The 27,758-nt window shown below is 44.2% G+C and overlaps 1 protein-coding gene across 6 annotated transcripts in view; it reads right to left on the bottom strand.

Annotated features, from left to right (window-relative positions):
- LOC132912407 (homeobox protein homothorax) overlaps positions 1 to 27,758 on the bottom strand; it is a 502,412-nt gene that overhangs the window by 264,064 nt on the left and 210,590 nt on the right. For 4 of the 6 annotated variants that reach the window (XM_060969789.1, XM_060969791.1, XM_060969794.1 and 1 more), the window contains exon 8: positions 18,290 to 18,298. The exons of the other annotated variants lie outside the window; for them this stretch is intronic. In XM_060969789.1, coding sequence (XP_060825772.1) covers positions 18,290 to 18,298 — 9 coding nt within the window. The remainder of the gene's footprint in view (positions 1 to 18,289; positions 18,299 to 27,758) is intronic. 6 annotated transcript variants of the gene reach the window in all.

Genomic DNA, 27,758 nt, shown 5'->3' with positions numbered 1-27,758 from the left:
ATACAGTTTAATCGATGCATCTCACGATTGTATGATGCGGAGGGAATTCAATTTAAACCAGTAATCTTGATTGTTCTTTTTTAGATGCTCCATTCTTGAACGCGGTGACGTCATTCTGAGAATTGGGCAGCCTCGTATCAAGGACGGATAAGCAACGCGGTTTTTTTCCACTAGCTTCTGTCACGGGCCGCGAATTCGGCTTGTTACGTTCTGACGGCCTTCGAGTCGCGCGACCGTGAAAAAAAGAATGGACTAGATTCGAGATGGCTGTGCTATACTCCCATAGCAAGTACCGCTTTCGTTGTACGTTTGTTCAACGAACAACTCGCTGTCCAGTTCGTGTGTTATAAAAATTTAACAAATGAAACTAAAATCTCTGTAGAACATAGTCGACATACAAGCCAAACATAATCTTTGATTTTTATTTTTTGGCATACAAAGAAGAATGTTACTATTGCACAAAATGAATGATATAATTTTATAAATTTGAAGGAAGCCGGACAACAAAATAACCGTAATGATAACATTTATCACAGACTTTTTACATAAGAGAAAAATTAAAAGATAACTAGTTGGTTATCCACGTGGAATTCCACGTGGGGATTTGCAATTTCCAAGTCAATTTACATGGAAAAAAAATCTTTTAGCTCGGCTTGAAGATAGATCTTCGATGAAGCGAGTCGAAGCGTCTCCCGCGAACAATCGATCGCCGATCTACTATACAGCTCAGTCAGCTAACCTTGAATCGCCATTAGTTTGAATAAACGCAGGACTCTGAAAGCGCTGAGCGATCATCCGCGAACCGTTCACCTACAACAAGCAGCGATGATTCCAATTCCTCATTGTGCAACGCGAGCTAATCAGAAATCAACTCGACCCACGTGTACACACGTCCACAGATCGTATCACGGCGTAACGCGCCACGTATCATTCCTAGCGATTCCTGGAACTATCGGAGATCGGGACCGATAGCAGGCTTGTTAATAAGAGTTTCGAGGAACTCGTTAATCGACTAGCGTAAGCGTGCGTTCACCAGCGACCAGCGGAGTCCACTTTAATTTCTAGGACAATTTAATTAGCCTCCAACGACCAATGCAACCGCACACGCCCGTACTAATAACTTCTTCATTTGCCTATTCCGCTAAACGACACAGACATTCTCTATAGACGTCGATTTATCGCGGAGTCGCGATAACGCGTCGCGCTAACGATCCACTTTCACCGTATCTCATATCCGCGTGCAACGTTATTCCAGCCATCGGGTGCCGCATTCTTCCAGCCTCTCCTTCCCTGTTCCACGAGGATCTGGTCTCGAGAGGTTCCATCGCTCGCGCGAGCCAAAGCCGATGCTGACGTACCGGCTCGAAGAGAACGAGGTAAGAAAAAAAAATGGAAAAAGGAGAGGGAAGAGCAGAGAGAAGCTGAGAGGAGGAAAAAGAAAGAAGAAGGGTGATGGGGAAGAGGGGCGGGGGATGGAGAGAAAGAGATTGTGCCAAGATAGGCCGCCTGCCGCCGTCAAAACTGGTAGGCCTTGAAGAATTATGCGAACTATTCTTGCCAGTTTGTCCGCGGAGAATTTACGAACGGAGCGTTGACGCGCTTGCCATAGCCACCGCGCGGTCTGTAAACTTGAGCCTGATTGAAGTGGGGATCCAACGTGGATAGATACTTTCGCATCTTGATGGGTGCATCCCTCAGCGCCCATTCACGAAAGGACAGAATCGTTAAGGTTGTGCTAGGCTGCGGAGATTCGATTCTAAAACGATACGAAAGATACAACAGTCAACAAGTTTGACAAACGAACGACGAACGGAAGATGAACACTCGTTGTGGCAACAGCGTGTATTCTTATTGTTGTCAAAGTTAAAATAAACTCGACACAATATCATGATAGATCATTCGCAAAACAGGCTCAGTTATTAGGAGCGGCCACGATTATCGATAGGAATTAATTTTAATTTCCATGGGAATTAATACGACCCGTTATTGAAACGGAATATAACAACATACCGTGTCATCGTTAACTTTTAACACGGCAATTAACGTTTCCAACGGATGCAAATCGATTCGTTCAATGTACCTAACTTGCGATAATTCCTCTGCCATAAAAGCAAGTTCAATCGACCAACAAATCTGGAACTGAGATGGAATAACAGAATTAATATAAATCCTCATTACTCGCGTATCTGCGAGTTCGCAACGATAAGAATCGATTACGAACCCTTTCTGTTTTTCTCTCTCTCTCTCTCTCTCTTTGACTCTCTCTCTCTTTCCCTGTATATCTCTGTCTCTCTTTTTCTCCATGTTCGCTACCTAAGATCGCCAGTGGTCACTTCCTGTTCGCAACAAGCAGATCCACGAGTACACTACTTCGTTTACTCGCCGCGAATGATTTATCTCCGATAACCGCCGCGATCCTCTTCGATGGATGCACGACGTGCGGACTAGAGACGTTCGTGAATGCGTCGTTGTCTCTGCGCTTCCTTCTGCCTTCGTCGTGTACTTCGAATTGCGCATCGTGCTCCCACAGAAACGTGTCTGCTTCCTTCTCCCTCGTTTCTCGTCTTCGTCTCAAGCCGCCTGCTTCCGATGCCCGTGCATCATCTCGTGCCTCTCGTTCCCTTTCGCGGTCCCGATCCGGTAACGAAGAGATCAAGCCGCGTCACGCTGCGCTCCCGCGGAACTCCATCCACCGCAAACGGTGTGCACGTTCACCTGTCACTCGGTGATTTGCATCGAGCGTTACGTCAACTGGTCGATCTATCGGTCCGCGGCGAGCAAAAATGCGTGTTGCACGGGGGAACCTTGACGACCGGAGAACCGGTGACGTTCCCGACGAGCCACGAACGAACCGACGTACCTACGTCTCTCGTCGGTTCCGGTTCAACCGCCTCGTGATTGCTTCTTGATGACCAACCGGGTACGGCGCGTCAGCGTTCGAAATCGATTTCGATTTACTCCGAATACCAACGGCTCCTTCGTATTATTTAATTCGGATTTATACAGGAAAATATTTCGTCCAAATTTACGTTTCTTACAATTACGTTTGTTCGTGGGTTTTAATAATTGGTCTACAGCGCCTATCGCTGACGGTTAACACGGTTAAGTACGAGTCGTCGAGCGAAATAGTAGTATACATATCATATTGCGTTTTCGGATCACCTCATTATATCGTATCATTGTTATATTACCATCGCTATTATCTATACGAGAATAAATACATACATCATCGTAGCACATTCGAATTTTCATTCTAAAAGTCGATTCTTTGTCCGCTGAAATTCAAATTTTCTCGTGTAAAATGGCTTCAAAGGTTTTCCAGGTTTTACAGCTTCCGCGGTACCAGCAGCGTGAAAAGCGAATTTAAGACGCCGGCAGACACGGAATCCGGAGAGCCTTTAGATTTAGGGCAAAGAAGCGAAATCGCTCGTGGATGCGAAGCACGGGAGTCGCTAAAATGTCCGGGAGGAAGAGCGGTCGTCGGTGGCGGAGCCGTGCGCGCCATCACGTGAATTCTAAAGCGTCGTCTCCGTCTTCCCCGCCCCAGGACCTCCCCCTTTCCACCCCGAGATAGTTTTCTAAATGCATCGACCGCGAGACGCACGAAACTCGCCAAATGTCCAAATGCCCGAGGATCTCGCCGACGGGAATTTCGAATGAAATTTCGATAGCGGACAGAATCCGAATTGAAACGACCGGTGACCTTGGCCGTTGCTATCCAATTATGGGTAAAATTCGCGGCCTGAATTTCCTTAAATCGTCGCCGATTCCGAATGCAGCGTACGAAGTATGACGACCAGGATTGCATTTTAAATCTCACGATGGCGGTTCGGGGAAACCACAGGACCACCATTCTTATTGTTTAAACAGGTGCAAGAAGTCTTGAGAAATTGCAGAATTTCCACGGCTATCTTTCAATCTTAATTTCGCACACATTATCTGTGCTAGTTAGAAAGTTAGTGGGAAATCGTGGAGTTGATGGAGAATATCGATTCCATTGGTTCCCTGCACGTTTGCTTGGAAGAGTTTACTGGTGAGAAATACTGGGTCAATAAGTTGCTTGCTTCGACTTCACCTTACTTAATAGAAACTTCAATCTTGTCACTATTATCAGATAATTTAGTAGTTATTTCAGAGGGGAAGAGGGAGAAAGAGAGAGAGAGAGAGAGAGAGAGAGAGTAACGAGAAGAACCATTTAACTCCAATAAAACGCGAAATGCAACGAAGAATAACGTGATCTTCTGTCGTTTAACGATCTGCTACAAAGCTGAAAGTTTTTAACGCGAATCGCCGCATTTCGTTAGCGTATCACGAGAAGGGACGACGCTCATTATCCGTGACTGACCTTAAAGACTCACTGCGATTATCTTGCCACGGCAACGTCTTGTCACTTGGACGACGTGTGTTGCACGTGCATGAATCATTATGCCGAACGGGTCACGGGACTCCGTTCAAAGCGACATTTTCCACCAATCTTCAGACTTATATTATTTACGGTTTATCGCTGTGCCTAATATATGCATTGCTACCAGCATATCTCTCGACGCCATTGTAGTCGTTGCGGACACGTCGTTTGTTCACGCGTTGAGATCCTACGTGGTTGAAGTCCCCTGCTTCACCTCGACTGAATTCTCGGCGATCCGTCGGCCAACCGTTTCATAATTTTCTATTATTCCATACCGTTATCGGTGCCTAACGAGTACATGCGGCAAGCTTCAACACGATAATTCAGAAAGAAGATAGGAGAGGGTAGAATTACACGAATCGAGGCCGATTAAGCGGCGACAGAACGTCCGCGAATGGCCGACGTTCCCTGTTTTTTCCATCCTTCGTCTCCTCCTTCGCCTTCCTGTCTCGCGTGAGAGACCTCGAGACAGCGGATCGTGTCCGGTGCAATTATCCCCCTTCAGGCCGGCGGGGCCGTTCCGTTCCCTGGTCAGTTCGTTCGTTCGTTCGACCAGGTCTTTGCAGAGAGGCGAACGCGAGCCGAGTGTGCTCGCCTATCGGAAGACAGCGAGCCGGTGGCCAGCATAGTGTGCACAGCTCGTCGAACAGCCACACGGCATTCCCTATTCCTCGCGCGGACGGCCATCGACAAAGCGAAACGTCTCATGAAATATTACACGGTGAGAATTTACGCGTACCAGCGGCCTTCCCTTTGATCAGAACCCGAGGAAATCGTCCGTTCCGGTCCCGAGGGGAACGTGGACCCGAGCCACACGATGCAACAACATCGTCGTCGTCTGTATCGATTCGTTTACTCTCTTCTCTCCTTTTTTATTCCATCATCGTCGCGTGCTCCCTTTCCTCCCATCTTCGTTCGTTTCATGCGATTTTCGCGCTTCTTCCACAATACACGCCTTTTGTCTCGCTCTCATCCCTTTGCGCTACCACTTTCTCTTCTCTCTCCCTCTCTCTCTCTCCCGCATCCGTGTCCGTGGACACGATCATACCTTATGTACAGCACGCCACCGTCATCCGCAGGGCGGACACTCGTTCGTTTGGTATTCGACGCGCTGACCACTCGCTACTTTCGTGTGGATCTGCGCGCTTCCCTCATCCCAACCACTCCGTATATATACGTGCCCGTCGTACCGTGGTCCACGGCTACGAGAGAATTCGCCTCTCGCCTCGATCCGACCGGCTGGGATCTACGTACGTGCCGTGCAACGAAGAAAACGTTTTTACAAGCCCGCTGAGAACCTTGGACCGAGGGAGTATATACATTTACTTTGACGCCGAGGTGGGTTAGTCGCGTAATTATCGATGTAGTTTTGTCCCAGGTCGTGGACTAATTGCAATTATTAGGATTTCTTCACACGTTCTCCAGAAGTATTTATTTTTAACGAAGAAAAGAATTCTTGAACTCTTAATTGCATCCAGAGGTCGCTTTGGACATAAACAGCTTCATAATTTCACTTTCAACTAACGTCAAGAGATTTGGTGATCTTCTATTTTCCATTTTACAGTTACAGCTTATAGGTTTGAGTTTAAATCTTTTCTTAAGGTACTTTGGAATCTCGTTAGCCGAGTTTTATTTTCTTTACTATAATCATGGAGGTTTGTTTTTCTATATTTTTTGTATCCTTTTCTTTGATCAGCATACATATAGCTTTTATCCTTGTTTCAGGAGGACGTGGATTAAAATCGAGTTGCCCAATGAATCGATACTTACAGAACAGTATTTGATTATTGTCGAAGATTGGAATTTAGAATGAATATTGGAATCTGACTCTTTGACATTTTTGAGATAGCGTTTAGGGGACAATATGACGGACCCGAGTATTGAGATACATAAGTAACGCTGTGCAAAATTACAATTATCGTTTCTGAATCGAATCTGCTTTGCACCTATAAATATAATTTATAGGAATTTGAACGGGTCGATCGAATCGATCGTAACTCAAACGTTTACGACCGCCCCGTCTGATTCCTAGTCGCTCTGCGTAGCTATAAATTTTTCCCGCCATCCGATCGCTTGTTTATTTAAGCATCCGATCGCGAGCTGGAAATTAACAGACTCATTAAAGTAATTTTCGCGCTTTTTTCCGATATAGAAATCGAAATACTTTTTTCATCGTATTCAAATGCAACCAAACAAACATATTTCCATTATATGTACAATTAATTATGAAAAAGTATTTAAATGTTTGCACAAATATCTTTTTTGTACTAACAAAAATTGCCTGAATCTTTATGAAACGGAAAGTAATTATCTACAGTTGCAAGAATATAAGATATAATAATTATCACAGATATTCAATTTATAACCAAATCTCTGCTCTTTATTGTACCAAATATTCACATCTCCAAGCGGAGAGGATGTGACAAGATATCCACATGCATATGCCTTTTCTATAAAAAAAAAATTGCTTCGATCTATATAGAACCAAAGCAAATATCCATAGCAAAGAGATTAAGGTAAACCATCGGAGACACTCAATTTCTAATTAGAATTCTTCATCCATTGTTCCAGCAAATATTTAAATGTCCAAACAAAGATCATTAAAAAAGACAAGTTAATCAACTCGGTCAATCAAACTCCCGTTCAAACAAAACCGACGGAAAAATGAACCTGGCCACGATGATATCACAACTCACCCTCCACGCCAACGTTATGCGTTGCCGATAAACGTGAATTTATCCATAGCAAAGAGCGGCTGCGATTCCAACTAGAACGTCATAGGAATATGATAATCGCAACACTAAATTCTCCGTCCCGTTCGCTCTTTCATCGGGCAATTTACAATAACCGGCGGGAACACGATAAATCGCGTGACGCCGGCCAATAACACAGGCCCACGAATCTCCGGCGCGTTTACACGCCTCGGCCGGCGTGCACCGGGCCGCTTGGTTGTGTACTCTTGGACCAGATTCTGTGGCTTTGCGAGGACACGAAGCAGTTGATCGGGGGCCAACAGCTTATTAAGTTGCAAGACGCGTTCGAACCGCGATACCGGCGGTCCGCGGTCTACTACGCGAACACCGCGACGGATGTCGTTAAACCGGTCGTCCGGCTATACGCTGCCTTTTCGGGTTTATGTTCCGCCGCGTGGCCGGATAAACGGTGCTAATTGTACGATAAATCGTCCGCTGAGTAGCCTTTTCCCACCCCTTCCACGTGTGGATGCTACATGGGTAAGGAGGACCAGGTTGGGTACTCGCGATAAGAAAGTCGTTAATTCCTTTATGGATAATGGAACCGATAGTGCGTTGCAAGCACTGTGCACCATTTTAGAGCAATCGTGGAGACGCGCGATTGGAGGACGTGGTCGGTCGAGCTGCAAGAACGAGGCGGATCGAGACCTCCATGAGAGAATGGAAGGGTTGTAAAGAGGCAGAGAAGAGTTCTAGAGATGAGAAAGATTTGTGCGGTGTTTTTATAGAAATATTTATCGTATGATTCTAATGTTTGTAATTTAGAAATCAACTGAACCGTGGCACAGGTTACGGGTTCAGAAGCTTCTACAATTTCCTTTTCTCTTTAATTGCAATAGTGGAATCGTGGAAGAAATTTACAAGATCTTAGATATTATAAGCTATTATTCGTACCCTGTGTTTTATGGCATTTATAGCGTAAAATATATACTGAATGCAAATTAACAATTCTAAAATTAAATTACTTGATTCAAATTTATCTTAAATTGTTGTGATCATCTATGACCTATTGGCTCTAATTAAGGATTCAAAATTGCGAGAAAATGAGTTGCCTAAGAGTGTAAGAGCTAAAAGAAATTCTCATTGAGATCATATTACCCGGAAGACTGCAAATTTGCATAAATATGAACTTTGCCTGTCTCCAGCCTTCCCTTCCAATCATACATCGATAAACGATCGTATTGCACACCTGTCTGACATTTACGAATCGAGTTGCACTTGCATTCACTCAGCCACGACACATCAATCAACTGTAATTGCGATCGTTAGGCAACATAAAATTTCGCGACACGATTTGACATGGTCTTTAGAAAGGACCAAGTTTCCGACACGATCCAGCTCGAGTCCCGTTACAAAGGGCACCGAATCGACGAGGTAACCAGCGTTGTTTCAACCCACACCCTCCGAATGAGCGCTTTCGTGGTTAGGCAAAACAAGAATCGATCGATTCGACACAAGGCGGAAGACGGTCAGAAGAACCTCGAGTAACCATGGCCAAAACGACGGATGGTGTTCGCCCCCTCCCCCCATAAATCATATTAATAAACCACACTGGCTTACTGCACACGTCCTATTCGGCAGCGGATAGTCTACCTTCCACCTTTTTGAACAGCCATTTTCGTTGAGTACACTTTATTTTGTCTTCCTTCCTCTTTCAACCCGACGCTATGATGTACGATTCAATCTTAAGTGTAACATGTTCTAAACAAATATGAAAGTTACGTATCTGTACGCTTCATTCATTCTTGAAAAACATGTATTTCGTTTTTGCACTTGTACAAGTGGTACAAGTGCCCATCGATCTCCTTAATTGTAACAGCTATAACGTGTATTTGAGACTATGTTTTCAGGGACCAAAGAAAGTCAGCTTAGGAAACTGCAAAAATTTCAACCTGCCGCTTAAAAATTTGAACGCAACCATATCAGAAATAACTGGGTTCAAAGGCCTCCGATTCTAACCCCCCGAATTGTCTCACAGATCTCAAGTTTCCTTGACCATCGAAGCCCTTTTACGCGAGAACGGTCGCTGGAAAAAGCGCTATCTGGCGCGGCAGAGTCGCGCGTGAACGGCTGTCAGGAATTCCAGCGGGAACGGTATCAGCTGCGGCAATTCCAGGATCACCGGCGATCTCGGACAAGCCGTGCACCATTCAAGATCGATCACCGATAAAGCCGGGCTCGGGACATTCCGCTCGGTAGCGGCCTCGAAAATCTGCGTCCGTTGGCGCGGAATGAAGCGATGCATCTTTCGAGCGAGACGGCCGATGCCGCACGAAATCCAGGGAAGACGCAGAAAAAGCCGGAGCACGGAGACGATACCAGCTTGAAAAAGAGAGTGGTCACGGGAATAGAGAGGAACAAAGACAAGAATACAGAAGCAAAGAGAGCAAAAGAGAGGGAACAGAGAGAAAGACAGGGGAGAGGATCACCGGGGCCAACGGTGGGATGCTTGATGGCGCGATAGTTCCCTAAAGACGGATGGTAGCCGAGTCATGATCGTTGAAAGTTATGCGTGCGTTCTTGCCGCAGCTCGGACCAGAGCGGAGCAACCGGCACGGACACGGCTTCCGTCTCTTTCGTAGCCAGATATTATCCTCTTGTAATCGCGGCCCCCGCGAAATGCCACGAACGCGGAGCAATCGTGCCGCGGACGAGGGGACTGGATGATGAGAGCTCCGTCGATCTCTTTTATACACTGTAGATATACGTGCGAGCATCCACCCAGAGAACTGATCCTCAAATATGCCCAATTAGCCCGGGCTGACATAATAAGTAGATAAACAACTCTAAATCCTCTCGCGCGGTGAGATCACAGGCGCGAAGTTTTTCTGAGGGTATCCGGTCTCCGTGACAAGAACAGACCACAAGGTGCTTTCTCTACTCTCTCGTTCTCGTTTCTCTATTTCTCTCAAGGTAGAGATCCCTGTTCTTTCTTTGTTTGTTTGCAGCGTTCAGCTGGTTGGTTGGGTCGCCTCGTGTCTCTTTGTGCCAGGGCGACGGTACTACTTTAGGGTCGATTTAGTCACCCGTCCGTCAAGAACGTTCCGGTTTTTCGCGGCGGTTCCACTCGTTTTGCCGGTAAATCGTGCCGCTGGAACTGTTCTTCTCCTGGGCCGGGCATGCCGATCGGACGGCCGACACGGAGGGCGTAGAGGGGGTCGGAGATTTATCGGGGAACAGGGCAGCCGCCACCGGTGCCCTGTCAAATTTGAAGCCCGATCGGACCGGTGATTATCGCGCTCGGGAACGGGTTTCGCGTTTCTCTTTTTCCAGCTCTGATCGCGAGATTTGTCCGCGCTTTGCGATCGACGAAAGATGGGCCTGATACGAGCGAAGATAAAACGTTGAAAAATTGACGAAGTAGAATTAATTTCGTATTAAAGGTCGAAAGTAATATATATTGTTTGTATCCTATGTTATAAACGTAAAAAATCTTGAATCTTGGTTTCCTTTAACTTCTAAATCGTACATCCTTAACTCTTTACAACTTTATTGCGCTGTTAAAACACTTTACTTTTGTTCTATGTTGGTACGCGGAAATGTATAAAAAACAACAGCATACGTAGGTATAGTCTGAGAGTCATAGCTTTGACGTCAGCGTTGCACTACGTGGTAGTTGAATAAATTATAAAGACTGCAATATTGTTACTATTCCTACAATATCGATAGAGGACTGTCCTTCGATGGACGACGTCATCTTCGGAAGAATTGTTAAACTAAATCCTGGGACGCAACGAAGCGCTATGGTTATCCTCTCGTATGTAGAAATAACATTTAAAGAGAATGTCTTGGACGATTTGAAAGTAAAATCTGTTGAAAACGAGCCGGTTATTCTTACGTGAACGTCCATGAGAGAGATCGGTGATTGCGTTCCTCAACCGATAATTAACGTTTTTAACAGCCTCCGGCTATCGAATGTCCGCACTTGTTTGATTTTCATAAGTTGTCGACTAGGTGTGCGCGAAAAAAAGAATCGTATCCTATCGTTCGAGGATCGTGCGCTGTTGATTCGTATGCAAACGTGTTCTTCTAATGAAATGCTTCTATCGTTTCTGGTTGCTCAACTTAAGCGCCGATCGTTCCCCAGCCCCGGCAAATAAACAACCTTAATGACGAACAACGTGTGACCACGCTAATGGGAAATTAAATCCGCGAATCGTTGGTACGAGGCTCTGGAAGAGGCTCGTGATTAATTTCGCGACTCGCGCATTACGAGCCTTGATCAATGGTAATTTATTCAAAGAACATATTGTTCGACACTAATCCTTCGACCGCGTTGCTTTTCAACGGGTGTCTAATGTAATTTGGAACTCTCAAATTTAATGGATTCCTGTCACGAAGCGAAAATATGTACATCCCTGTCCCTTTATTCTTTTACAAGAATAAACTCCGTATCTTACATGTATCGCGCATTAATGCACAATAATATATCTTATCGGATGGCGTATTAATTAGAAATGAAGCCATTAAAATAAACGGTGGCAAGTATTTTCTTTTTAATCTTTTTTTTAACAGATGAATTAACTTGTGCTTTTCATTAGAAACGAAATTAGTATCGTAAAGTAATATCTGCATGAATCAGAATCAATCCAGTTTCAATCGAAAATTAATTTCTCAAATGCCGCATATCGCAAACTGATTCACAATCGATAAAAAGAATCGTATTTCCTTCAAAGTAGAGTCACCATCTTCCGCCATATCGAATAGCGAAGACGAATGATGTAAACGAAACATTCGAATTGAGTCACGTTATCGTCGCGCGATTAAACGCGATCGCGCGTGCTATACGCGCAAATCGAGGCAAGTTATTACGGTTAATCTATGCCAACCTCTCCGACGACGAATCGGCGTGATTCGTCGGTCTCCACCGTTTCGATGGCTTCGACGCAAGTTGAATCGTAATGTCGGCCCCCTTCGAGTGCCGGGCCCCTTTCGCACGGCATACGGTAATACGGGCGTAGATTTAATAATGGAATGCTTAGCGGATCTCGAGCTAACGCGTTGTAATTTTTGGAGAGGAGAGAGCAACACGGGAGGGATGACTACGTGAGCAGCATGTGTGAGGAGTGTCGACGCGAAACAACCCCCTGGAAAACCCTCGACGAGCACGTAATCTATTTGTTGAGCGACCGCAACTTCGTTCGCCCGGGAAAGATGCGTACGTCCCAGCGGGGCGCCAGTGGAAGACAGACGCGAAAATTGGAACCATTTCGCTCCTTTTTTCGACGTTCAAAATTGCTGTTTCATATTTTTTATGGAAAAGTAACAGATTTTATTTTATCGAAGATCTTTTGTTCTTGCAAAATGCTTCGAATTTCTATTTACGCTTCAGAAGGTATCCTTATTTCGAATATCTTAATCTTCTATGGAGCTGATTGGTAACTGAAGGATTAGAAACTGTCAGGTTTTTGACTTATCTTTTAGTTCTTTTGAACTCTACATATTATTGAAAGTATATTATTTTCATTTGAGATTATCTTATATTACATATGTATTCTAATATAAGATATAATGGCCATAGCATTGTTTATTATTGACTATTGAAATAAATTTACCTATTTTTTATTTCGAGCGCCACAGTGCTATTTCATTTGACTAAAGACCGTAGGCATATTACGTACATATATTCCAACTATAGAGGTTATTAATTACTCGCTTTAAGCAACCATGTTCGTGTCAAAGCATCTCAGAAACTTCCCTTCGATTCAACCAAATTTCTCGATACCTTTATCGCCTACTAAATATTACAATGCGGGCGAAGACGACTTCTTGCGATCGTTCCGAGCATAAGCGGAGCAAACAGTCGTTTAAGGGACCGTTCGGGGCATCGGGAAACTCCGCGATGCCTCGAAACTCGTAAGAATCACTATTAGGGACAAATCCGGCGGGGACCGAGCGATAGGAGCGCGAAGGGAAATCCCCGCTACGAACGACGTTAACCGGCTCGTATCCATTCCTGGCCGATGTAAAACCGACTTTAATACTGTCGTATTTCCGCTCGTAAGAATCTCTGTATCTCGGAGCCGTTCACCGAGCTGTTGCGGTCTGCCGTTCAGATCCGAACGTCTCAGAAGAGGCGTCCATCCGTTCGAATAACTTTTGAAGGACCTTATTGTCGTGCGAATTTATGGCCGCTTTTTAAAGCCGTAAACCAGAAGACGTTTTCATGATTTTCAAAGTCTCCATCCAAGAATTATAGTACGATGTTAATAAGAAGTTAATTATTTTCAATCGCGAAGGCACCGCCAAAGACATGATGTTAAAACGATGTTTTATGTAATCCACGTCTGCCCTTATCGTAGTTCTTATTACCAACATCAACTGCGAATAATTTTGAGAAACACCATTTCTTATTATCCGAATTACCAAACAATCGGTAATTAATTACCGAATATAATAATCAGATTAAACCGAATTGTTGGTTAATCTTCGACGCATAGATTTATACGGAAGCAGGAAATTTTACAGGTTTCCAGGTGGAAGGGTAAAGAAGAGAGGCGGATGATCGGCTAGGTAGTACCGAATAAAGTTTTACACACATCGAGCACCTAGTAGATTTGCATTCTAATTATTGCATTTTCTGACAAACAGGCGGCTATTATCCGACCTGGCTCGAGGTATCGTGAAAGGAGAAGGAAGCACGAGGAACGAACGGAGAAGATGAGGATAGACTGAGGTGTCGAGGAACGCTGACGGGTGTATGCGAGCCCGTATTTGAGGTAAAAAGAGGTAAGCACACACACACACACACACTCTCTCTCTCTCTCTCCCTCCCTCCAGCGAGTATAGGATGCTTATCTTATCGGTGGGCCGATGGTCCTTCCCAAAAATCATTCCCATTACGTCAGGTTCAATCGAAGCCCGGTAGCCAATAAATACGTGCCCACACCACGGGATTAACGTGCCCATAAAATTTAATTTTCCTCATTTACCCTGGCTACTGAATTTTTTAATTAACCCCACCATCCCATCCTGGATCCTGGGCCATTTCCTTAGCCACCCGGCTACCCTTATGCAGATTTTATTGCACGTTAAAATAATACTATGTATCGGTTTGTATCGTTTGAAGAAAGTGGTAATACGGTAGACGTAAAGTGGAGATTCGCCGGTTACGCAGGTGTCTTCGAAAACGACGATCCCAGGGAGGAAAGTACTTATGAACATGGTTATGCCATGTTGACCGTGAACGCGCCTGAATGGAGTTTTAACGTCGATTCAGGTTGTTATTCCGTGTACATAATGTCAGCATTTTTCAAATTGCCTTCTGCTTCAGATGGCCTCAAGTGTTCCGCTTATCGGCTCAGATTGCTCATTCCAATGCGAATTATGCGTCGCTAAACGCTTCGATTCCTTGGCTTACTGATAAGCTGTCCATACATACAGAATCAATTTCTTTCACCCTTGTTTTATAGCGCTCGGTGTGTTAACGCTTGGTGCACGATATTGCTATTAGCATGAATGAAAATGAGGGTGCTTGGATCGTTTATGTTTGCATAAAGAAGAAACTTTCGGTTGAAGTTAAATTTGAATAGAAAAAAGTTGAATGCATACTATAAAAAGAAGCAATAATGAAAAATACTTTCCTCGAATTAATTCTATGGAATGGAGCATAATTTCCAACGAGATTCTCAGAGGGCAAGACTCTCGTACAGCTTTCCCAGGATCATTAACATCAACACCTGAGATGGTCTTTTAATTATCCTTGGAGTGACGGGATGATCGAGTCGCGAGCGATTCGACACAATGCAGACGAGCTCGCGCTGGCATCGATCTAACCTGTCGCTCCCACAAGGGACACGCGGGACCCGTTAATGAATACTTAGAAGCATGGCCGGTAATTACACTTAAACGCGCCACATGGCGAGCGTATTTCGCGCTGATTGCCGCATATGTCTGTCAAAGGGACTCGATCAGAACGGTGAGAAGATCGTGGAACGCACAATGCTGGACATTATGCGATTCAGACGCGGGGCAGCGTGCTTTAAAAATTAAGTCTCGTCGCTACTAACGTCTTTCTGCCTGATCTTCGTTCTCCTTTCCTTTCTTCATTACTCATCTTCTGGTTTCTTTCGTTCTATCTTTTCCTCTATCCTTTTCTTTTCGTCTCGTATCTCATCTTTCCGACGAGCTGTTACGCTGCACGTGTGTGCAACGCGGCCAGGGATCGTAAAAAAATGCAACTAATTAACGACCAAAAAGTCGGCCCAGCGCGGATGTTTTTTGCGCTGTTCAAGAAGCAAGAGAGACTGAAGTCAACGCTTCGAATCTTCTCTGGATCTCTCCTCCTTTCAGCCGCTTGTACACCATCTTTTGACGTGTACGCTGATCAAATTCTATCGATAACCCTTCTTCGTTATCGATTTGTAGTTCGATATTCGTGCGAAACAGGTGCGAAATTTTCAAGTTCTCAGTCATTCGTTCCTTCGCGATTTTACTCGTTTTAAGGACAAGCGAAAATAATCGAAATATTCGATAATTAGAAAATTTATCATCATAGAACGAGGATGATTCCTTATAAAGTAAGGACTAAAGTAAGGTCAAGATTGTACGAGGACTCGTCCTTTTTCCACACACTTGCCGTCACAAAATTATTACCCACGCAATCCGCCTTTTCTATTCTTCGAGATTACCCGCGGCACCGCGTCGTCGTTATCCGGCTCGTTTCACCGACTGAATAATACAATGCATAAATATTTATAGACGACTACGTTCCTGGGCACCACCTTTAGCCATTTATATATTAATTACGTCGCGCGACCACGCAATGAGTCTGATATACGACCGAATGAATAATCCACGATAATTCGTGACTCGAGGGCGTTTCTTCCTCGAAGAAGCGCGAAAATCGCGTAGACGACGCGTCGAACATGCCACATTGTGCTCGTAGGAACGTTGAAAGCATAAATATTCATGGATAAAAATTCATCGACGTCAAAGATTCGACGTATCGTTATTAAAGTACGGGATCAACGGAACTGCTCTTTCTTACCGAAGCGTCGAAAGACGCCACGAGTGGAAACTTGGTATACTCGGCGAATATATTTTGTGATCGACGCGCACGGGTCGATGGTTAAAAAAATATGACGGCAAAACTACACGTTACTATAACGAAGAATGCGCCGGCCGATCTGTCGCATACATATTTATAGGAATCGATTCGGGCCCGTACACATTTTACAGTTTACATATTAATTACATCGTTAAGGATTCCACGGTGCAGCGCGACGCACGGTAGATTACGCTTTTGATATACGATTTAGTAAAATTAGCATTCAGCCGCGATGCTGACGAGCGCGACCGATACCACACGCGTCTGAAAAACCTATTTATAAATGCGGCGAAACCGGCCGGGAAACGGGCCAGGCGACAAAAATCGTATAACCAAAGTCGATGGAATGATCGAAATCGAGAAGTTGCGTGTGGCGGCGATTGAAATATTCAGCATAAATACGAAATTCTGCCAGGGATTTCAAATATTTGGGATCAAATCGATCGACTTTATTTCGGCGTCAGATGTTTAAAATGGTGATTTATGTTTTATATTTCACAAATCAAAGGAATCTGTAGAAATCATGTAATTCTGAAACGTAACAGAAATTAGAAGTAAATTATCAACACCATCTGAAATGGAATTGAAATCGGAACAATATATACTTTATTAAGATGATATGAAATAAAATTGGGAAGTTAATGACATATGAATCCATCGGTATAACAAAATACAAAACCCCAACCTTCCGGACCGAGACGCACACGAAATTACAGTCGAGAATTATTATGAAAAAAAAAAAGTTGGTGTGGAAACGAGCTCGGTCACGGTTCGATTCTCTAACGAGAATCGCGTAGAAATGAAAACGTAACGTTGGCAGAGGCGATCGCGGATCACGACAGATCTCGGAACGCGCGATCTGCCTTGGCTGCAATCTAATTAATCTAATTAAGCCGCCGGAGCGGCTCGTTACCGCGGCGCGCGCGCCAGCACAGAACCGAGTTGAAGAAACGCTCCGCGAAAGACCATCGGTACGAGACGTGGATCGCTTCACGATCGTTCTAGAACAGCCACTGTCATTCTTTTGAAATACTTGGAACTTTGTTATTTGGTACTAATTATATCATTGCCATCGAACTAGCCATGTTCGTATTTGAAGATACTATTAGTGGAAACGTGTTGGCAATGAAAAGATTTTGTAGATTATGAAATTGCAAATTATCTGTTTACAATGCTACTTGCAAATTTGATAATGGTATTTAGTTGTAGTCCATCGCTTTTACTTCTTGCTATATTCATTTAACATGTAATAAGCATATGGCTACCGTTAGTAATGAATAATAAGTACCTAGTCAACAAATTCATTTCTAAAATTCTATTGCATATTTTTAGTCTCGTTACTTGTAGCAGACCACTAGACTCGTCATTATATTTTCCCCCATTTCTTGTACTTTTGACATATGAAATAGATTCTTTGATATTAAAATTCAATTTAATCGAGGTTTAATAGAAATTCAAGTTGGCCATATTGAAGCTAATTCCTTAGTGCGTGCTATTTCTAGATTTTAATTGACTCATATATCAAGACGTACGTATATTATCATATTATGGAGATATGATATAGCGCAATTATAAACAGCCTTGAATTTTACCAATTATTATAACCAGTCGCGAGAAAATGTTGAATTTGACTCGGACAGTAATGGTTCAAGATATCTTAAAGTTTTTAAGAGCATAATTATCAATAAAAATAGTCGTATACACTTCAGAATAACAATACGTGAAAAATGCACGACACCGACGTCGAAGTATCGGTAAGATAGCAGTGGCCGCGATTAAATCGTTCGAGCGACTAGTTTCGTTAAACGAGGTATTTCATCGAACACGCTGCATGAAAACCGGCGTGGCCGGCCGAGTCGCAGGAGTTACAAGTGTAACGAATAACTTAGTTAATTAGGGTCATTAAAGTGCGTGAACGGCAATTGCACGGATGGATTTCCGCAAGGATCGATCCGGTCATGTCGAGTTTTCGGATGATCCTTGATCACGAGAAAGAGAGCGAAGAACAAAGAAGAAACCGGGGTGACGAAGGAGTAGAATATAAATGAATAGAAAGAAGAAAGAATTCGCTTGTCCACTTACCCGTGACGTCTGAAACAAAAGAAAGAGAGAAGCTTTAGTCGAATTTTCATTTTCCACGATGATTATATATAAAAATTACATTCACTCATCGTGCCCTTCTTTTCTACACCAAAATGCCAATTATATATTTCTCACAATAATGTACCAACATAATGTTCGCCGTTTTAGCAATTTTAAATAACTCTCGCCGCTTCTCTCTTTCTCGATCACTGTCAAAGGGTGAGAAGTCACCCGTTGAACGACGTTACGCGTGAAAAAGGAAAGGAAGATAGAGCGATGCATAAATGGGAAAATTGACAGAATGCACGGCTAATTCCGAGCTAATTGCCTTCTTGGCGCTAAAGAGCGTTTCACGACGAAAAACTGACTTTCCGTGGCTCCGTGGAAAAGGGGATTAAGAGCGCGAATGGCATTCTTCTCTTCACGGTGTGCCGCGCCATACGGCCGCGAGGATAAAAGTCGCAATTACCCGGTGTGCCGTCGTTCCCGACCTCGGCTCTTGTAAAAATGCGAAAATCCGTTCCTTCGCCTTTTGTTGCGTTTAATTGAAACGTACGACGGAAGGCGAACCGTCGATTCGCCTGTTTTTCCAGCGACAAGAAAAGCAATAGAGCGGAGGGATAGAAGCGAGAAATAAGGCAGATAGAGCAAGACGGAAGGAAAGGAATTGCAATCGAGCCGAGATGCCATTGGAATGGAAGCTCGCAGCTTTTAATCGCGAAGATAATCGAGATCTCCAGCGATTAACCAACACGATAATTCGATCTGATGATCGCTGCCGATCGTCATCGTGATATTGAACGATTACAAAATGAGTGTGACCGTGCTTGACCGTACAACAGAATAATATAAAGAGCGACAAATTACAAGCGTGAAAGTTTCACGGACGGTTGACGTCGTGCTCCGCTTTTTTTCTATTGTTACGATGACTGCGTTCGCGCGAAGTAACCCCATAAATTACGCCGATTGAAAGAAATACATAAGCTATGAAATGTCTGGTTGTTGACAGATGATTGACGAAGGAAAGAGACGTTGAGCAATATAGTTGAATAAGGATGAAGTACAAGAATTAATTATTTGCCTTGTCTGAAAACACTAAAGAGATAATTGTTGAAATGGTCTTTGATATTCGTGGCATTGTTTGACACGACTAATTTACATTCTTCCATTTAGTACTCAATATCTTTGAATCACAGACAACCCAAAACTTGGATCTTTAACATTTTAGACTACTGTATTTTAATTCACATTTTGTATTTTAGTCAACTATCAGTGGTGATTAGCGGTACATAGAATACCACTAACAATGAATATTTGAAAATTAAATAATCCCTTAATAAAATCTGATGTAATTATTTACAAGCCAAAGATGCCAGTTGAAGCTGAAACAATTTCACAAAATGAATTCTTCCCTTTTTCCGCAACAACTTCAACCCTTCCCACATCGACTGGAAGATTCAACCCTCTACCCTTGACAACCGATCAAGCGTCTGTACAACTCGTACCCAGAACCATCGCCCATTTCACGGACGAACAGCGTCGATAGTCATGTCTGTTTTACATAACCTAGAAGCCAGAGCGGTCACTCATAATTCCTCGAGATAATCTCTGCGTGGGCAGGATACGCGACCTCCCCCTGGCCCATGCCGGCTATCTACGCTCCTCTATCTCTATTTATTATTCCTAGGCGGCAGGCGCGACTTGGCGTCTCCGCGCGAGCTAGCGAGAGATAGCACGCTGGAGAAACGGGTCCGAGAACACGTGAGAGAGCGGCGAGTGTGCGTTCTGCCGCCGCCGTTGCGCTACTCTCCCGCGCGCCATTTACATATGTTGCAGTCGCGTTCAGAGGAGCGAGAGAAAGAGCGGAGAATTTTTCGCGGCCGTAGCCGTACCTCGAGTCGTGTTCGAGCTGACTAACCCATTAGCGCCTCGGCTGCCGATCGACACGGCGAATCGATCGATAAAGGCGCCGGCAACCGCTTCCTGCTGATGCCACGAAGCTACTCAAGGGATAACTACGATCAACCACGATAGGTATTGTAGTATAGATTCGTGTATAGCTCTCTGTAACGCGGATTCACATAACGCGACAAACACATCGCGACAATGTTCGTGGAATACGATTGCTAACCGTGTGCGAGGTGTCAGGTAAATTTAAGACAATATTTTACTCATCAGCTAATTAGATCTAATGATTTATAGTTATACTGGTATGGCTGGTATAAAAATGTATTTAGTTTGTATAACGCGTGGCACATGTCCTCAACGTTGTACAACGATTTGCTAGATTTTATCAAAAGAAATATTTTATAGATTTTCCGGAGTGATCGTGAACGGAGCGGGACAGGTGTGTTACGGTTTGAATTCAATTTGAGCGTATTGGAAACGTGTTGAAGTGAGACAAAGATTGAGACGAAGTTTCGAGTGATACATTAATATAAAAATAATCTCGAGTTACACCTACTATTAACTGCAATTCCTTACATGCAAGTAGCGTTACTTTAAATCAAGTTTAGTTTCATTGTGGCCTGCTTTCGTGAATAAACATTTTAGCTGAATAGAAATGTACGTTACGATGTACGTTATGCTATTTGTGTCCTTCGAAATATTTAACTCGTATATTCATTTATCTTGTATCAATACACTAATGGTAAATTTATGTTAAATTTAATCTACCTATACGTGATAAGCGCGAAAGTAAAATTCGCAGAAGTAATTTAACAAAAATATCGACTGTTTCCAGCGTTAATTACACCACGCCACGAACCAACGGTTAATTAAAGCCAGTAAAAGAACAAAAACGTTAAGATAGCACGTTATCACTAGAATAAATTGGCGCGATAATTCGTGTTGTCTAGAAACGACCGAACGAGCTGGAGTGTAAAAGGTGTACAACACGGAGAGAGATCAACGTCTTAAATATAGGGAAAAATTATGGTGACAAGTCGGGGGTGAAAATTGGCAGCGCGTCTATAAAACGGCGCGCGGATCTGAATAGTCTCCGCGATGAATGACACGATGACACGGAACGAGCGCGATAAATTCAACGATAATCGTTCCAACGTTGCCAAAAGACAAACCCCGCCTGAGCGCCGCGATGGTCGCCGACGTATTCACGGGTCTTCTTCGACCGACCGTTTCGAAATCGTCGTTGAAATCGTTGAACGAGGTCGATCCCTGGAATTCGCCATCTCCCGTCTTCCTCGAGTATCGAGTCGCTTCTGGCACCCACGAACGTCCTCGTCGACTATATTTTCCACCACGAATCGAGATTTTCAAATTTACGAAGATTTTTAAAGCTTCCATGTGGAAAGTACTCGCGCTCGTAAAATCGTAGCAAGCAATTTTGCAGCAAATATCTAGGAGTCTCTAATATTTAGATATAATATTTTTCTTTGGTCTTCGAAGCTAGGAAATTGTTCGTGCCGTAAAATATTTGCAATTGATAGTTTTATAGTCGGATGGATTCTGTTAACTCTTTGATAGTGTAATAAAATGACGAAGAATTCGAAATTGTTGATTTAGAAGATAATTATCCTGAAACTTTTCTGCGTTTCTGGCAGCAAAGAGAGAAAGAATACGTACCTCCAACTTTTCATAGGAAATAAATATTAATAATTACATAGAATGATACGATATAAAAATAATATTCGATAGCTCGAGCGACGCTATTAAACAAAGTAGTAAACGTCATCAACATCAGGCCCGAGCCAGCCATATTCTTCAGAAAGGATTCGACTTTACTCAGATCACTCTTACCATCGTCTTAACAGAAATTTCCAACTCCATACTTATCCACGCATCGAAACAACCATGAGACTGGCAAAGACATTTTTCTCAACGTATAAACGATCGATGAGGTGCAATTAAAGGATCGTATCACGTGATTCGATCTGGTCCGCGGAATTCCTTAGACGTACGCAGTGACTCTTTACAGCGGTCCAGCGAAAAGGAAAGCATAGGAGGAAGAGAGGAAGGAGGCCGAATTTTCGAGATGGTTTCTGCCGATCTGGGCTTAATTTGTAGCACGTTCTTGCGGTCGGTAGTGACGAGCAGGCGCTCTGCCGATCAGCGGCGTTGGTCGGTTAGTTAGCGCGAATCCGAGGCGGCTGGTGATGGTGCCGGCTTCTTGCCCCGGCTCATTTTTGCTGCTAAAACATCGTCCCTAATTAATCTCCACAAAGCCCCTCCCGGACCGTGAAGCCAGCCGCTACTAATACGGACGAGAACGGTGACAATGACCGGGAGCCAGTGCCTCCGGACGCCTGGAATCCGCCGAATTCAACACGCCGTGCCGGCCGATCCAACGAAAAACCCGGCCGGCCGTTTAACACCGTCCGAGGAATCGGGGGTCGCGCCTAATGGGAATTTGTGAGACCAGCGAAACGTACGAGCCGCACTTAACGTCTCACTTCGACATAGCGTATAAGAGGCCGCCAAACTCTGGCGACACTTCGCCAGTCCGCAACTTCTCCTTATTCCGGGCCCTGATCAAGGCATCGATTAATTGGTCTAATTAACGCGAGTTCTCCAGCTAGTCCGGACTTCCGAGTAATTTACACGATTTGGGGATAGATCGATGGATAATCTTGGAACGTTTTACTACGACACGAAAGAATTTGAATGTTTCTCGTCTCGTGTGTTCTGGTTAGAATAAAAGAGCTGGTCGCGGCACCGTGGCACGAAAGATCGATTCCCATGGATGAAACGAAACGAGGCTAGCAGGGACCGGTGAACAAGCGGCTAGACAGACACGAAGCCAGATATCCTGTGCAGTGGTCGGCAGAGAGGAAAAGCAGCGGCGCGGTTGGAGTGGCGGCCGATCGTCGTCGGTCGGATCGTTTCTGAGGGCCGAAAGACACCGTGAAACGCGAGCACGTCGATCCGCGCGCGCTTAAAGGGGGTCGCCGCGATCGCAAAAAGACATACGCGATGCTCGGGCTCCAGTTCCTTTTTAAGTCTCGCTAAGCTAGCGCCGCTCGTTTCTGGTATCCCGTGCCTCCAATTCCCGGGAGTCAATCAACCGAGTCAGGCCGCGACCGGCTGGCTGCGACTCCTATATACGCCACGGGAACCAGCCGGTCAGACACGAAGGGACGGGAGAAAGGGAATCGCCACTTATTCTCTTTACATTCCCCTTAACAAATTTCCAACGGCAAAAACTCGTTATGCCCGTTCGGGGCCCGACGCCTCCCCGTCCGAGCGGACTCGACCGTTCCTCTCTTTCCTCCCCTTCCACCCTTTCTCAACGAGAGAAACCGCCGCGGGAACCTTCTGCCTCTTCCGCTCCGAAATTTCATCCTGCTTTTCCGTGCTCTCACCGTTTCTCTTTCTCTCTCTCTCTCTCTCTTTCTGTGTCCGACATTATGGATGAAATTTAATGGAACTAATATTTAATTCATGTTTTGTCGAAATAAATCGTGACGATAAATTTCCGCGAAATCTTGAAAGGTGCTTGAAAGGTTAAGGACCTCGACGAACGAAGAGCCTGCCATACAACGGAGCAACAAGAATCCTGCGTCTATGTGGGTGGCGCGAGATAGACGGGAGGAAAACTGGAGGCTCTAATACGTGTAATTAATGCGATCTCAGCAACGTGTTCGTCGGACCATGACAAGTGACAAGGACTCCAGAAGCGGCGTGCCTCGTATCGCCGCTTCGTTGGTTTCTCCAGGCTCTTCCTGAATGTTCCAACAGCTCCATAGCGTATTTTTCATATCGTCGCTAACATAAATCGACGATGTAGTCAGCCGAAGATACCGCTTTCTCCGAGTAACAGAGGATAGTAAAAAAAAAATGTCAAAGATTATCCTTTAGAGAAATCCTCGAGAGACATTCAAAGGAATACTCTGAGACTCGAGCCTCAATTCTTTTCCACGAAAAACGTCTGCCATTCTGCAGTTTCTATAACGAACCACCGACAAGAAGCATCGAGCACGAAACGCGATGAAAAGGAAACAGAGGAACCGCTAGTCGGAACGAGTCTAAACTCGAGCATCGGAACTAGGTCGACTTTTTCCAGCTGTTCGAGGTAGACGGGAAGAGGCAACGAACCAAACAAGAGGTTGGCTCGTGAGCGTCGATGAGGGGTTAATTGGTGTTCTATGAATTTGATGGCGATTACTGCGAAACCACGGCCACTGGACCCAGTAGACTCGCTTCTTGCGCAACTCGCAGCGAGACAGTGGCGACCGGAGACTCCCGCCGACTTGCAGCGTGGAATTTTAATTATAAATTAGTTGATTAACTCAATAGTGTTTTTGCTAGTGGCGACAGTGTCCTTCTCTCCGAGCTACGCAACATGTATATGTTTTATGCCGGTGCACGGGTCTCACGAAGAAACGTCAACCAGTCAGGGGTTCTCTCATCATATGTTTATTAATCGAGACAGAAGGACATTCGATTTCTTGGACTGAAATTAACAAACAGGAAATATTCTTTACCCCGTAGATGATGTTGTTTGATTCATTGAACGGTGGTCCATAAAAAATGAAGGAAACGTGATGATAATCTTTTGAATAAGAATAATTGGTTGGTGGTTTTACGGTACTATGTATTTGATATTATCTTGTTTAAGATTAAGGAAATCAAGTGTATATCTGTAATCTGTGTCTACACGTGTAGCTATCTCCTGTGATTTCAATTAAACCATCAGACATCACGTAGATATCAGACTTACGTCTAATATGATCTGCTTTCCGCAACTTTTACACTTCGTATTAGAATTCACAAATATCTCTTCCGTCCATACACGATTGAATATTTATCATCGCCGACATAACGGTTCGAAAATGCGACGTTCGAGGTCTTGAAAGTCCGCTCGTCGAGAAATTTCCGCACGGCAGGTGCACGGGACTTGCGTGCACGTAATTCCGTGGCCGGGTAAGCAGGACAGGAGCGTACGGCTCAACTACACAGTAGCTCGCGCCCTTTTTCGCGTGGCGGAAGCGGATTCGTTTGTTTCTGTCGCGGGAAAACGTAGAAGAACCGGGAGGTTGAGAACCCGCGACGATCCGTGGATACCTACGTCCGAGTGAACCGGCAAACAGGAGAAACACAATGGCCGCGAGAGGATGCGACCGCGTCGATGCCCTCCTCGTCGTCGTTGGCACGCACAGCACGCGGGAATGCGTTTTATTTCATATTAAATAAAATTTTCGAGCCGGCCTGGCCACCGACATTTGGCGAACGTGCATCTGCCCCGACGTTGATGATCCAACGATCGAGGAACGCGATCACCGCGATGGATATGTCTTGATACGACCCCGATCCTCCTTTGAGGTAATTGAATGGCAAAAACGTTATTTTTCGTCAAACTACAAGTATGAATAGAGATTCTTCTTATCGGTATATTGGAGTAGAATAGCTATGATGTAGAATATGAAAATTACGTAGATCGTTAATGACACGAAGCGAAGAAAATAAATTGAACCGCGAGTTATTAATGACAAGTTCTCGTGATGGAGACGGTTACGTTGTTGCGAATAGCGGAATCGTTTTGATTCTAACACTATCGTCAATTTTATCGGACAAAACGTCGGAAAAATCGTGGTTATAGAAGAGTCTGCGTAAACCCGTTTTATTATCTTTTCCAATTTACCGCCGGCAGTTCTTGCGACGGTGGAACGTTCTCTGAGGAATTACCGAGGAAGAAGCCGAGTGCACGGTCGTCAAGACGTTGTAATCGACTGTAACTACTAATTAAGCTGAACCACGTATCCATTCGTGTTACGCAACGCCAGCCTGTTCAGCATTCTCATTATTAATTTCATAAATTAACTGGAAGCACACTGTTTTATGCTCGCTGCCAGCAACCGTCTGCACGATCGCTATAACAATCAGGCTTAAGCTCTTTCACTTTGACCAATTACCTTGGCTCGAGTTGTCGTTAACTCAGTACAGAAGCTACCAAGTATTTTATATTAATTTTCATGTACCGCCTCCGGCTATCGAATTAGGGCCACTCAAACCTTTCAACATTTTTCAGTTTTTTAGCAAAGTTAAGAAGCATGGAACTGTATAGTAGCGAAGTTTATCAAGTACCGAGGTGTTACACACGCGGATGTTAATAATCTGTGTTTTCCCACTTGTATGCATTACCGTGTCGTGTAATTTACCTTTCCATTACTGCCAAATATCTTGAAACATATAATTTTAACAAATTCCAGATACTTTCAATGGGAATCCTAATCCGATGACTTGCATATCCATGGAAGTACTAGGATCTTATGTGATTTAACTCCACAGGTTACTAACTATACCTATATTGAATAAATTACTTAATTCCTATCTATGTATATAATAGGATTGTTTATATATTCAGTAATAACTTAGGTAACCTAAATTAATTTGCTATTCATATAACATAATATTCTAATAAGAAATGTGCAATTTTTACATGTGATTCGTGTTTCAGTTTCCTAAAAAAAAAATTCATCAAACTCACTCTTTCCGAAATTCCTCTCTGTAATGTCTTGTTAAAAGTAATAGGACGGGGTAAAAGCAGTGGGCTTCCAATTTGAAAAAGTTTCCGGAAACAGCGGTTAGCGAAAGACTTCTGGCGAACTAGAAGCAAGTTGATGGAAAGCAAAAGAACGTAGTCATGGTGCGTCCGGAGACGAACGGAATCACAAATTAGGGACGAGGTCCTCGCGGGTCAAAAGATGTCCTGGCACGCATACCGAGCGAACGGTGCCGCCGCAGCCGCAGCCGCAACCACAGCTGCCCCAGCCACCGCCTCGCCGGGCAAAAAGTACAAAACTGGTGACCCGGCTGCGGGGGCCCCTGGTCCTGCCGTTCGCCTCGGAACCACCATACTTTTTGCCGACACTCCGCGTGTACGAGAACGAACTGTGTCCGGCACGAACGTCAGCAGAATGTAAAATATGCAACACGATGGTTGCTCTCGCCGCCTCCGCCTCTCTCTCTCTCTCTCTCTTCCTTTCGCGCACGCACGGAAGCCTCTGGCTGTGATACGCGTCCGACGTGAGGACTTTATGTTGATAGCTTAGAAAGTTTTCGAGTTAAATGGGATTTTTTAATATTCCAGTAATTTTTCGTTGAAAAATTATTTTTAGAAGGCAAAAGGCTGATTTATGGCTGAGAATTTGGTATTTGAATCTGTTCTCTTGTGATATGAAGATTAGATTCGCAAAAGATGAACCATACTTGTGACAAAGTTTGAATTGTATCGTGCTAATGATCCTTTGGAGGTTTAATACACGTTGTAGTGGCTAAACGTGGAAGTTGTCATTGCGTCAATGGATAATGTAGGTTATTTGATATAAATGGTTCATTTTATAAGAATATGAGAGTATTCTCGTAAGGATAAAAGAGATCACACATCGAAAGACAGTCAGTAAAAGTTAGATAAAGTGCAAACATAACACATAAAACGTGTTGCCGCATTACTTCAAAACAACTGCCGAAAAAACTAAATCTCCCATCTGACACGATATTAAAACAGAAA

This window comes from Bombus pascuorum, chromosome 12 (assembly GCF_905332965.1).
Source record: "Bombus pascuorum chromosome 12, iyBomPasc1.1, whole genome shotgun sequence".
In the NCBI taxonomy this organism is placed as follows: Eukaryota; Metazoa; Arthropoda; class Insecta; order Hymenoptera; family Apidae; genus Bombus; species Bombus pascuorum.
This window is presented reverse-complemented; position numbering and strand designations above follow the sequence as displayed.